At 52.1% G+C, this 13,408-nt stretch overlaps 3 protein-coding genes across 3 annotated transcripts; 1 reads left to right on the forward strand and 2 right to left on the reverse strand.

Annotated features, from left to right (window-relative positions):
* Positions 1-6,135: 6,135 nt before the first annotated feature.
* KRP23_9211 (Ribosomal large subunit pseudouridine synthase C) lies at positions 6,136-9,901 on the reverse strand (the record flags this gene model as incomplete). The annotated part of the gene is made up of 5 exons (XM_067894740.1): positions 6,136-6,164; positions 7,189-7,884; positions 7,971-8,200; positions 9,152-9,414; positions 9,497-9,901. The coding sequence occupies 5 exons, from the start codon at positions 9,899-9,901 to the stop codon at positions 6,136-6,138; spliced, it is 1,623 nt and encodes a 540-aa protein (XP_067742388.1).
* A 56-nt stretch (positions 9,902-9,957) lies between these two features.
* KRP23_9212 (uncharacterized protein) lies at positions 9,958-11,370 on the forward strand (the record flags this gene model as incomplete). The annotated part of the gene is made up of 1 exon (XM_067894741.1): positions 9,958-11,370. The coding sequence occupies one exon, from the start codon at positions 9,958-9,960 to the stop codon at positions 11,368-11,370; it is 1,413 nt and encodes a 470-aa protein (XP_067742389.1).
* A 161-nt stretch (positions 11,371-11,531) lies between these two features.
* On the reverse strand, positions 11,532-13,113 carry KRP23_9213 (Ankyrin repeat and protein kinase domain-containing protein 1; the record flags this gene model as incomplete). Its single annotated transcript, XM_067894742.1, has 2 exons — positions 11,532-12,943; positions 13,008-13,113. 2 exons carry the CDS (start codon positions 13,111-13,113, stop codon positions 11,532-11,534), a joined length of 1,518 nt encoding a protein of 505 aa, XP_067742390.1.
* Positions 13,114-13,408: the final 295 nt, after the last annotated feature.

Genomic DNA, 13,408 nt, shown 5'->3' on the forward strand with positions numbered 1-13,408 from the left:
TTAACATTTCGCCGAGCTTTTAGAGCTTCTTTACGCGTGGAATCATCTTCTTCACGTTGTCGATCAATTTGTTGTCTTTCTTCATCAGATGCAATACCATAGCGATGACGCTCTGTTTGATCATGTCGAGCTTTGTGTCCGCGTGTGTATGTCTCACCACATTCACAATCACAAACTTCAGTGTTGTGAGTTTTGTTATAGGCAAGATTATATTTTCGTTTGCTTGCGAGCTTGTCTTCCTCTGATTCCCATGCTGCGTTCTTATTGACACATTTAGTTGAACCGATTACAAGCTGCTCAAATTGAAGAAGATTCTTACGTTCTTCAACTTCATGCTCACTGACTAAGTGAATGTTGAAGTTTTCAATACCATGCTCGCGAAAATGATGGTAAATCATAGCACCACATCTTACCTTACTTTCGATCCATCTCTTATACGCTACTGAATGTTTAGCCCATCGTCGCTCGAGAGTTAGTGTACATACACAATCGACTCATCCGCGTTGGTGATCTTATAGATATATCCTTTCATTATTATATCATAGGACTTTATATATTAGGATCAATCGTAATGCAGTCATCGACTTAAAAAAAGATATTTTTTTATTAAGCTCTAAAGCCTCTACAAGCTTAGGGCATTTTTCAATTACAAATGGGTTCTTATGAAGCCAATCGATATAATTAGAATCGGTGCGACTAATTTGCTTTAGCGTCTTCCCCTTATACTTGCCCCAACTCATCATATACGAATTATCATTGCTTAGAAACTTGGAGTGAAGGAAAATCTTGATATCCTCAGTAATATTGAGACTGGGTTGGTTGTGCATCCATCGACAATAGCCAGGGTCGGAAGAATATACTTCTTCGATGGGCGTGCCCTTGTATTTTCCAAAAGTTAATTCGAAAGTCATGTTATCAGTTGGTGGTGTAGCAAATGAACTCTGCGTCCTAACTATCACTCTGCGTCGTCGTACATGTTAAGACGGTAAGTTCCAAAAAAGAAATTGGCGATGCTAGCTAGATCCATTAAATATCCAGAAAAATAGGCATCTGTTTCAAATTCAGAGCGGTTTCGCGTCCGCTCTCATTCTGCAACACTATGGTTTTCTAGAGGCCCTCTGCCAGAATGTAATATTCTATTCATTTAACGAGGTAACCTTCGAGATTTGATGGGGCCGACAAATTCAGAGCGGAACGAAAATTCGTTTTCAGAATCACTTGAACAAAGTATAGTGAAATCGACAAATTGAGAGCGATTGTTTGCAAACCTGTGGAAATGGATATGTGCTTGGCATATGGTTTTACAGGTTTGGCAAACTTTTCGCTCTGAATTTGTTGACCTCATCAAGTCTCACAGGAAAGTGTGTATCTGGATAATTTTGATTTTATCCGGGATAAGTCGGAATGCAGGACACGCGCCCTGCACGAAACGTCTCGTCAGTGCGGTGGTTTTCTCGAGACGCCGACGCCGAGGACAAGGTCGTGTACTATCTTGGCCTGGCCGCTAGACCACGGTGTGGATGGCGTTCCTGCAACACAATTACAACAAAACGACAGGCCTTGCTGCAACACAACAGGGTTCGGCACCACTAGGAGCACCGCACGACAGCAACACACGAGAAGGAGATGAGCACGACGCGTAATCTATTCCCGATAAGTTACAGCTATCGTAAAAGTTACGGAGGTGGTTTGCAGATATTCTCAGTAGACAGCAGATCCGACGAGATATCCGAAAGAGTTCACAGCGAAGGACGACGACACATGAACCAAGGCAACAGCGCCTCCAACGCCGCAAATACCGAGCATTTGACTCCTTTAGCGGCCCCTCCCCCTCCTGGCAATCACCGCCACTACTCTCGTGCTCACAATACGCGTCTGTGCAAGGAGCTACTGCGATCTAGATTGCAGTATATTGAGCGGATGGAAGAGAAATCGCAGATAATGACCAAGTATTTGCAGATGGCGCTGGACGCACATGAAGAACTTGTAGCGATGTTTGCCGAGGAAAACGAAGACGCAATGCGTCTGGCAGTCGCAGCCGGAGCGCCCGCGCTCGACGCAGGCTACGTGATGTCACACACTGTGGTGCTCGAAGAATGCTGCAACATTATGCTAGCGAAGCAATAACAGAGGACACAAAAACACAGAGTGAAGAGGAATATAGGCTCATCGCTGTAAGGCATTGATGTTAGGCTAAAACAATCCATTCGATCGGCACCAGTTACTTCATAACAGTTGCGAGTAAGTCTACATCGGTATCAGCTACTGCTCGAGCGATCTTGTTGGTTCTAGTTGTCACATCTGGCTGCGTAAGTATCATCCACATGATTCGTAGGCGCATGACAGCTACATCGTCGCGCGTAATAGTGGTCTGGGTCAAACGAAAACTGTCCTTCATCATGGAGTACGCTTGAGCAATACATAGCACGCCACACGACGTTCCGTCAGGTTGTTCAGGAACGCCGAGCCACACACCACTTGCTTCAACCGGGTGTTCCGCCGTTGGCATTGTCTCGTTATGCCATTCTCTTAAAAAGTTAGCCACCGTCCCTTCGTATCTATCTCCCATAGTAGCTCGATATGCATTGCTGCATAAAGGTTCGTAATAGTACGAATTGATGCGGGGGAAATCGTGCTGATAATTCAGGTGGACAATAATGATTCCCCAATGGATATCACTTAGGTGGACGGGAAGCACAACGTAGTGGAACCTTGAAATCCTATCCGTTGGTGGTTTCCCATGCCCAAACGTTGGAGCGTGCGAATCCATAGTGTAGCAGTCCCCCAGTGAGTTGCATATGCAACGAAGGCTGAAGTCAATGATCATATCATTCAGCATTCGATCTCGCGCCAATATGCCGACCAAATGATCCACCTTTACGGTGCCCACACCACTAGATAGCCGAAACGTGGAGCCGAGACATGCATCGCCAAGAATTTTAGTAACATCGTCCGCCAGCGCTTTGTGTTTTTCACCTGCTGTGCTTGGGGTCAACTCGTCCGAATCAGTTTCCTCATCAAAAAGCTCTGGGGTTGCCAATATGTTGTCCCATTTGGTCGAGAGAACCCATTCCATGTCTGCCAACCAGGCGTCACACTTTCTGCGGATGTCGTAGAACGATTTCATTCAATAGACAGCTCCACTTAAGTAAGCCGGAAACACGCAAGCGGTTAGTAAACTAAAGCAACACAACCAGCATCACAATGACAGCAACACAACGTTGTACGAAGCAACATTGTGAAATTGCGAGCACCACAGCAACACACATCCGACGAACCTGGTGAACTTTGGCGTTCCCCCCGGGAAGAAGGCGATTATCTCTTCTGTTGTACCTTCGAGGTGGTCCGAATCAGAGACATTGCCAAAGTACTTCGACTGTTTCCGTTTCATCTTCTCTGCTTCTACTACCGCGTCCAATTTCGTCACCAAGGTATTGGGAATCACGTAATTGTAGTCATAGTCACCACTACAAACATATTCACGTCTGCACCGTGCAGTACGTGCGCCAACGAAGTCATCCTCCATGATAAGAGGGCAATTTTGAAGCAGCTCGCTGATGTGGTACCTGTCATTGTTATTGCAGGCCCACTCCAGTACCCGGGACAGGGGTGGCACACGTTTATCCGGAAGCGTCATGGCCGCTAGCTTTTGCGGTTTAGATGTCGTCTCCAGTCGAGCTTGCTTCATTTTTTTTGTCGATTGTGCCGGGGTTTCGCTTGGGGTAACTTGAGTACTTCTACTTGGCCGTGTTTTTGAGCGGTAGATTTGGTTGGATATTGCCCTCCCTTCGCGTGATCTTCTGCTTTGGTCGGTGAGTAGGCAGCGGCGTCTTGGTTGGGCACGTTTCTGTCTTCCGTCCCCAAGTTTGGGTCAGTGTTTGGACTGTAGAAGAAGTGATAGTCCGGCCACCACTGAAACTGGAACTTGATCTCGCTTTAATTGTTGGAATCTTTATAAGACCAGCAGTTGGAGTTTCCATGTCGTCTAGAATGTATTCTTGTTTCACATCCGCAAGCTGAGCGTTTGCAATAGTACCACATACTCCGTGTTCCTGTATATCTAGCTCCTGAATCATGTTCATTGTATCGATGAGGTCTGCAGGAGTGAAATCAGAAGCCGTATCACTTTCATTGTCGCCCTCAAGATCATCCGACTCATCCGATTCATCCAACTCCATATTTTCATGTGAGACTGTCGCGGTTCCCGCCGATCTAGTACCCAGTTCTCGCATACTCTTATCAATAATCTCTCTCCACGATTTCAATGCTGTGTAGAACGCAGGACTGGACAACCCCGCGAGATGCTCCATTACTGGCTCAAATGCGGCTTTTGCATAGCAATATTTCTCTTCCGAGGAAAGAACCACGACATTTGCACGCTCACGACGCCGCATTTTCACGTAGATCACTCGGCGGTTAAGCTGACGAGATTCGCCCTCTTTCCATGTCGCGATATGCGGTTGTGTTGCATCTAATGTCACGGCTTGTGTTGCTGGTTGTGTTACTGTAACGGTTGTAGAAGGTTCTTGTGTTGCTTCAACGGCTTGTGTTGCTCCACTATTTTCGTAGTCGTCTGCAAACTGCGTCAAGCCGTCGTGTGGGAACGACTCTCCAGTGATTCGCAGCTTGTCTTGTACAGCCAGAAGCGATGCTACCCCACCTCTAAAATCGTCATCCAGCTTTGACATTACCGCCATATCCCAGCGTGGAGGAACGCTTGGCGCCGGCATGTTCTCAAATCGGTGGACGCGGGCAGCAATATACATCAGGTGCTGGCAAGGCAAGTTGTAGGTGCAGTAAAACAGACATGAGCATGACCACTCGAAGTCATTGCACTGATACACATGCCCCCATATGCTTACTTCCCATTCACCTACGTCAGACCCTCGCTTAGCACACACCATGTTGTCAGAAGTGACCATGAAATGGTCCCATTGGCAGCGAACTTTTGCAAGTGTGTCGTCGCTCAGATGTTTCGCCACGAGTGTAAGAAAGTCTGGAACGCATTCAGGTTGCCGAGATGTAGTCAAGTGCTTGCGGATGGCAGTGATCTGCTGTCGAATAATTGTGACTTGGTGAATTAGAAGTCCACTAATGGTTGAGTCGATCTGTGGCCTCTTGCCAAGAAGAAGTTTGACTTGGTTCCAATTCGATTCGATCCGATTGGTTGTGGTATTTCCAGCGGTGAAGAATGTACCTCGGACGTGATTTGCCCACATCGGGGCACAGGTTTTCCAGTTTGCCTGAAAGTACTTCAGAAGTTCAGGGCACTGTTTCGCACAGGTTTGAGTAAAAATGGCAAGCTCAGATTCAAATTTTGCCTGGGTGTTACTGAAATCAACACAACAAGCAACACAATAACCAGCAACATAGAGAACAACACAAATATAAGCAACACACAGAGCAACATTAATACCCTGAAACGTGCAACGCACCAGTAGATCAGCTTCGCGAAAGCAGTCTCCATTGAGTCTCTCTGCACCATCGTCAGGTCAAATTTGGTCCTTCGGCAGACCTTCCGCCAATAGGTCAGCGCATGAAATTGACAGAGAAGAACAGTAGCAGCAGGAAAAGCCTTTTCGAGGACGCGCCATTCAACAAAGTCCTTGTCGATAACGATGGTTTGAATGTCGTTCCAAGACGGATTTTTACGCTTGAAAAACTCAATGATGTGCTCCATCGTAACCGCCTTCTGGTCAAGTGCCAAGAAGTCAATCACGGGAATTCCTTTTCCTGTAGCGGAGGTGACAACGAGGCTGCCTATATAATACAACCAAATCAAAGTCCTGTTATCATACCTCTTATCCAGGTGCAATAAATATCAGTTCACAAATGTCGCTATTACCAAGATGATACCCCAGGTTATTAGTACCGTGAGTCCAATCCATCACCAAGCTGTCTCCCCACTGCTCAAAGCAACGTTTTTGTATCGATGTCTGCATCGCAATGACGCAAGTGATATCCATCTGATCCTGAACAAGCAGGACGTCGTTTTCGCGATTCTCTCCAGCAAAAGAATCCAGGATAGCTTTGGATCGCTCAATGGTTGTCGTTCCCAGTACACGTTGCAGAATATTTCGTGTTTGCTGCGGCGTTAGAACCATATCTGTCCTCATACCAGTACAAAAAACAATGTTAATAGAGATAGTTAAATTTCGCTACTACTGGTAGACAATAACAACGACACAATAGAGAAGCCAGATTCACCAGAAGCACCCACCAAGCTTATCCGACAAATATCGGTTAATGTCTGCAGTGCGCGTCTTCATTTCGGTCAATAGACCCAGTTCTTTGCGGACCTGGGGTGCAAGAGGCATCGACTTTGCTCCGCGGTACGAGTCAAAGATGATTTTGTTGGTTTTGTGATTGTGCAGCAATATCTGTACATCAATATTCGGTTAGTATCAAGTAGATGGTTCCGATAATACTGTAGGTGCACCTCCGAGCCTGGAACAACACACGCCTGCCACTTGACCTGCCCGTCCTCGACAATCTTCTCCGAACGCACATGAAATCCTGCTTCACATCCGGTATACCTCGAGTCATGATCGCGTAGGCCCTCACCACGAGAAGTCTGTGAAGCTCCATGCGTACACCACATTCGCTTAAATTTGTACGTCATTTTGAGTGGAAGCTGTGTTGCTCCAGCCCGACTAAATTGACATAAAGTGAATTTTTAGTGTGAGCAACACAAGACCTAAAACAACATAACACGTACATACCTGTTGTGCTTAGCCCGGATTTCGAAGCTTCTAACTCGGAAACACAAGTAGTTCTTGACCGCGTAGCTCTCCAATGTTGCTTCAAACTCGTCCCAACTGTCAAACGCTTTTTGTGGTAGCTCCGGCACATAGTTTGTGACTGGTGAATGGGCTTTCTTCATTTTTTCACGGGCTTCCCAAGTTTTTGTTCGACGTGTTGGCTTTCGGGCGGGTTGGCGCGTATGGTTGTTCTTGTGTGGCATTTTCGCCTTTCGGCTATCACTATCCGTCTCGTCGAGCAACGCTCTCGTTCTTTTTTTCTGTGACGGTTTTGAGCGCGCTGGTCCTTTGTCTCGTTTTGATCCAGCTCCTAGCGCTAAATAAAGGAACCCACCAACAACGAGCAGCAACAAAATCAAGCAACATACGCAAGCAACATTAGCAAGCAACATAATAATAGCAACACAATAATAGTAAAACGACTCACAGGAAATGGTGCCCTCCACAGTATCATCACGCGTCTTCTCGCGAGCAGCATCTGCCGCAACAGCATCGTTCTGGCCTTCGCGAGCAGCAACATCTTCATCACGCGTATTCTCGTGAGCAGCATCCGCCGCAACAGCATCGTTCGGGTCTTCGCGAGCAGCATCCGCTGCAGCAGCATCGTTCTGGCCTTCGCGAGCAGCAACATCTTCATCACGCGTCTTCTCGCGAGCAGCATCTGCCGCAACAGCATCGTTCTGGCCTTCGCGAGCAGCAACATCTTCATCACGCGTATTCTCGTGAGCAGCATCCGCCGCAACAGCATCGTTCGGGTCTTCGCGAGCAGCATCCGCTGCAGCAGCATCGTTCTGGCCTTCGCGAGCAGCAACATCTTCATCACGCGTCTTCTCGTGAGCAGCATCTGCCGCAACAGCATCGTTCTGGCCTTCGCGAGCAGCAACATCTTCATCACGCGTATTCTCGTGAGCAGCATCCGCCGCAGCAGCATCGTTCTGGCCTTCGCGAGCAGCAACATCTTCATCACGCGTCTTCTCGTGAGCAGCATCTGCCGCAACAGCATCGTTCTGGCCTTCGCGAGCAGCAACATCTTCATCACGCGTATTCTCGTGAGCAGCATCCGCCGCAGCAGCATCGTTCGGGTCTTCGCGAGCACCAACATCTTCATTCGGGTCTTCAAAACCTAAGCAAACAACACAAACGATCAAACAACATAATGAAACAACACACTCACGTAACATAACCAAACAACACAGACAATCAACGTACGGGAACTTGGCCCCTCCGCAGTGCCATGATCTCGGTTGTCGACGGCAGCGTCGTCAATCAGTTCGTCGTCCACTTCGACGGCATCCACAGCGTTCACGTTATCATCATCTAGTCCATCGTCCGGGTCATTATCCGGTTCGTAGTTGTCGTCGCTTTCATGTCCTTGACGAATCCATGAGCAGCACGAACGTAGTCGACCGGCTTTTGCGCTCGAAGTGACTCGCGTCGCTCTGTAGCAAGCGTTAACAGCATTAATCACACGCGTGTTAGGGCCCAGGATGTACCAGCTTCTCCATCAAACTTGCTTACTCTTGATTTCCTCTGAACGTGTGCCCACGCGTGCCTTCTTCGTCGTACTCGGCATCTTCTTCCCCCCCCCTTGGATCTCGTGGTGGGTTTCGTGCGCGCGCGCGTAGCGAGCGTCCCTTTCCTCGGCATCCTAGCTGCCTCGCTCCCGGTTCAGGCAAAAACAAAATGGGAGGCGGGGGGGATCGTACTTAATCCATTTTTAAGATCCCACCATTTTTTGAGTTTGAGTGAGAATTGCTTGGAAAGTAAATTGGTAATTAAAGTGGAATAAAATACACAAGCAACACAAACAGTGACTGTGTTGCTCTCAACCCGATGTCGTAGGGTTGTACCAATGTTGCAGGAACGACTCCGCCACGGTGTTCGCTGGACATCTGCCACATGTCCATTACGAATGATCGCATTGGTGAGACCATTCTGAAGGCGCTTGAAGAAGGCTGCGTCGTTCGCATGATTGTCGACGAGCGAAGCGCGCTCCAGACCAAAAACATGGCTTGGCTACACAAGTTTAAGGACGCGGGGATCCCTGTCAAGACTGGACGCGTGCCCAGCTTAATGGTCCACAACAAGTGGACCGTCGTCAACAACGAGTTCATCGACTGTCCCCAGTGCTCGAGATGATCTGAAACCACCCTTAGATCGAAAGGGCGTTGGTTTCGCTCTTAGGTGGTCGAGAGGTCGTGTCGCTGAATGCGATCCTGGCCCGAAAGAAGGTTCCAGGATTGTTTTTGTTGATAAATTACGCTAAGGAAAAAAACTGCCGGCGTAATGTTCTAAGCATTACTACTGCTGCAGTTCGGAGCAGCACACGCTCCACCAAGGTGCACGCCGACTTGCCATCAACAGGAAGCTTGACCTCCATCCCCTCGAACCGCTTTAACGTTTCGTAGTCACCACGCTCCGACGCCACTAGCGCTTCATACGTCTTGTGCACGGCGCCACTTCTCAGCAGCTCCGAGAACTTCGCCGCTGCGAGGCGAGAGCGCGCCAGCACCAACACCCCCGACGTCTCCTTATCCAGTCGATGCACCAACTTGAGCTCCTGCTCTTGTTGCTGGCCCCCGCCACTTCCTCTCAACCATTGAGCCATGGACGGCAAGTACCTCGCCAACGATTCCGTCAGCGCCGAGCCATCCTGCAGCAGACAACAGCAACGGCAAAACAGTCTTCAGCTTAGCCCTCTCTCACTCACTTGCATATCAGCAGTCGCCACTTGCCTGCACTGCCAGTCCGTGAGGCTTGTTCAGCACCACAAAGTGTTCGTCCTGGTGCACGACGCGCTGCATCAGTCGCGGCAGCTTCTCCCGCTCCTCCGCCGTCAGCTGCTGCCTTTGCTTCTGCAATTTCACCTCTACCGGCTGCAATTTGGACCGGAAGAGATGCGCGTCCACAGCCACCACGCAGCCCTCGCGCAGCAGCGACTTGGCTTGAGCCGCCTGCAGACGCGGCTGGGCGTCGATCGACGGCGGCGGCTGAAGGCGGATCCTGCGCTTGCGCAGCTGCGTCTGCAGGAAGCTCTGCGGCAGCGCCGGGAATTGGCGCCGCAGCCAGCGGTCCAGCCGCAGCTCGCTGTCCTGCGCGCGCACCACGTGCCGCATCCAGCGCAGCTCCTGGCGCCACATACGCTGTACGACAAGGAAGGAGATGGCTACACTCCGATGGCTACACGTCCCGTCACATGGCGCTCCATCCACAACAAGAGCAGGTCGACCTAGCCGCCTACTCCGCCATTCAGATCGATGCAAACGACACACCGCCAACAGCACAGCAGCACTGGAGCGCCGGCCAAGGCGACATGCCCCGCAGCCGCCACCACTTGACCATCGGCGACAAGAACCGGCTGCGGCGCCACCACCGCCAGCACCCGGAGCTCACGCAGGAGCAGCTGCGCGAGTGGGCCTATGCGCGCTTCGGCCAGTGGGTGGCGCGCTCCACCGTGGGCCACATCGTGCGCGCGCCCGAGGAAGTGTGCGCCAACCCGCAGGCCACGCGCTTCCAGAGCGGCCGCTATCCAGACATGGAGCAGGAGCTGTACGCGGCGCTCGTGGCCAGGGCGGCGCAGCTGGGCGCAGACCTCTCTCGGCCGGACGCAAGCGTCATGAGCGACGCGCAGCTGTGGGCGGCGGCCAACGAGATCCTCAAGCGCACGCGGGGCAGCGACGAGAGCGTGTCAGTGGCCTGGGTACACCGCTTCAAGAAGAGGCACGGGCTGCACCGCTCGCAGTTGAAGAGAGCTGCTGCTCTGGCCGATGCACGTGACAGTGGCACGGAGGCGGAGGTGGAGTCGGAGGAGGTGCTGGACGTGCCGGAGCAGACGCAGGAGAGTGGACAGGTGGCTGCTGGAGCAGAGCAGGAGGAGACGGCGGCGCAGACCAGCAAGAGAGCGACACTTGCAACTGGTTCTGCTGGCTCTGCTGTTTCTACTGCTGCAGGGGGCAACCGCTCGCACTTTGTGGCGTCGGACGATATTCTGCTGCTGACGCACGTGCTGGCCGCCAAGCCGTGGGAGGCTCCGTACGCGATGGACGGATGGCTGCACGTGGTGGAGCAGATGCGCGCGGACGCCTCGTTCCGGCTCGAGAAGACGGCGGGCGCGTGTCAGGCGAGGCTGCACTTGCTCTTGGGTCACCTGAAGGCGGCCAACTTGACGGCGCTGCGCAAGGCCGGCACGGAGGACGAGTTCGAGCGGAAGTGCGCGTTGCTTCGGGAGGTCGCGACGCAGATGGGAGCACATGAACGAGCTCAAAACGAAGGCAACGATGCAGCTGCAGCCCAGGTGCCAGCACCGGTTATCCGGCCAGAAGCTGCTTTGAGTGTAGGTATGCCCGACCTGGCCCAGGAACGAGAGCGGATGGCTCAGCGTCGTCTGGAGCTAATGGAGCGCAAGATGGAGCGCGAGTTGGCGGCGCAGAAGCGTCACTCGGAGGAGCAAGTGAGTCGACTTGAGAAGCTGCATCGCGAGCAGCAGGAGGTGCAGCAACAGCAGCATGCTCAGCTGCTGGCCACGATCCAGCAACAGCAAGCGATGATGATGGAACTTATCAGGTCGTTGGCTCCAGCTTCTGGCATCGGTATTACGGGTGAAAGTTAATTGCTACCGGTATGAGTTCATCAGCATCACGTTCATGCCTGGAGTTGATCTGCCAATGATCGATGCCTTGTCTACGGTTTAACACGTTGTTGGTTGGTGTTCGTTGCAATAGCAGGGTGAGCTACGAGGCCATGCATATATTAGTCCATGACACCTACATCTCAAGCCTTCTCAGCAGTCTTCATCTTCTCCTGGTGGTCCGAACGGCCACGCTTGACGCATGCCTGGAATCGGCGCTTCAGCAGCTTGTCATCAGGAGCAAGTTGCATGGCAGCCCACATCGCGCACGCGGCCTCTTCGAAAAGTCCAAGCGCCTCAAGGCACTGGCCTTCGCGGAAAAGCGCCTTGGCCCAGTCCGGGCGCAGCTTCTTGGACACGCGCACGTCGTGCAGCGCCTGCTTGGCGTCACCCGCGCCCAGATGAGCAGCACAACGATTGCTGTACAGCACGGCATCAGCCGGCGTGATGTCAATCGCCTGCGAGTAAAGATCCACTGCCAAAACGTAGTCCTTCGCCAGGTACGCCTTGTTGCCCTCATTCTTGAGCTTAGTGGCTTCCGCCTTCTTCTCCTCGCTCACCTCGACGGCCTCAGGTACGGCAATATCCTCCTCCTTCTCAATCTCAGCAAGCTTCTGCTGGTTCTCAGCCTCCAGCTTCTCCTCCGTGGTCTGAGGCTCGTTCATCGAGGCGGGAGCAGCAGTCGTCTTGTTCTTCGCCGCCTGCTCGTAGTACGCATCCAGCTTCACCTTCTCCTCAGCCATTAGCTTGTCCAGATCAGCGTCCTCAAACCCCTTAGTATAGGGCTTCAGCAGAGTCACGATCTCGTGGTGGCCCATGCCAGCCGCCAGCTGCAGCGGAGTGGCGCCAGTGGCCGAGGCCAGGTTAGCCACGTCCTTCGTGTCCTCCAGGCGGCAGTTGAGGAACTCCTGCACCACCTCGGTGAACCCCGTCTCAGCAGCCATATGCAGCGCCGTGAGTCCGCCCTCCATTTCAAGGGACAAGGTTGCGCCACCCTCCAGCAGCTCCTTCACTACCACAGGCTTGTTCATTAGGCAAGCCAGCATCAGTGGAGTCACGCCGCCCGAGTTCGTCACATCCGCCTTGGCACCAAGACGCAGCAGTTCCGCCACCGTCTTCTCACGGTCCTCGCTCACCGCAAAGTGCAGGGGCGTGCCATTCTTGGTCGTAGCCTCCAGCTGGGCTTTCCTCTCTACCAGCAGCTTCACCGTGCGGATACTTCCGTTGGCCGCGGCCTCGTGCAGCGCCGTCGTGCCGTTCGTCATAGCCGTGTTGGGGTCCGCCAAGTAGGCCAGCAACAGCTTCAAGGCCGAGAACTCGTTCTCCTTGGCCGCGTACAGCAGCGGCGTGGCGCCTTCCTCGTCCACGCACTCGACGCACTTGGGTGCGCGGTCTAGGATGTAGCTGATCACTTTGCGGCGCCCCTTAGCCGCCGCGAAGTGCAGCGCCGTGCGCTTGTGAGCGTCCTTGAAGTCCATGAGCGTCTCCTTAATGTCCGTGACGCCCATCACCTGCAGGGCCTCCACCGTTTTCTCAAGCATCTCCAGGTCGCCATCTGCAGGAGTTTACAATATTGTCACAAAACCAATTGTTGCAATAGGCGCAATGAAAGCACGCACTTTCGGCGCTGGAGAGCAGGTCAGCCACGACCTTCTTCTGCTTCTGGTACTCGGAGGCGCCCTCCTCCTTGTCCTTGGTCACCTGCGCCGCCGTCTTCGCCGCCATCGGTTTATTGCCACTCAAAAGTAAATGGCTCCAAAGCGCAGTGATGTGCCACTGCGCCTCGATTCGCTGATATATGGGAGTATTTTCAGCCAATACGAAGAGTATAAAGAAAATTCTCGAATATGATATTAGATTTGCGAGGGAGACGACTTCAACGTCCAATCACCAGACGCGCCAACCTTGGCGTACGATGCTGCCCCGACGGACGTGACTTGCCTTCTGTGCCTTCGCAGTCTGGTGGGGTATTATCCTTGGCGTGCATGCGGTCATGTGCTTGTACAATGCGTTGTACACC

This window comes from Phytophthora ramorum, assembly GCF_020800215.1.
Source record: "Phytophthora ramorum isolate Pr-102 chromosome Unknown Phyram_PR-102_s0008, whole genome shotgun sequence".
Classification (NCBI taxonomy): domain Eukaryota; phylum Oomycota; class Peronosporomycetes; order Peronosporales; family Peronosporaceae; genus Phytophthora; species Phytophthora ramorum.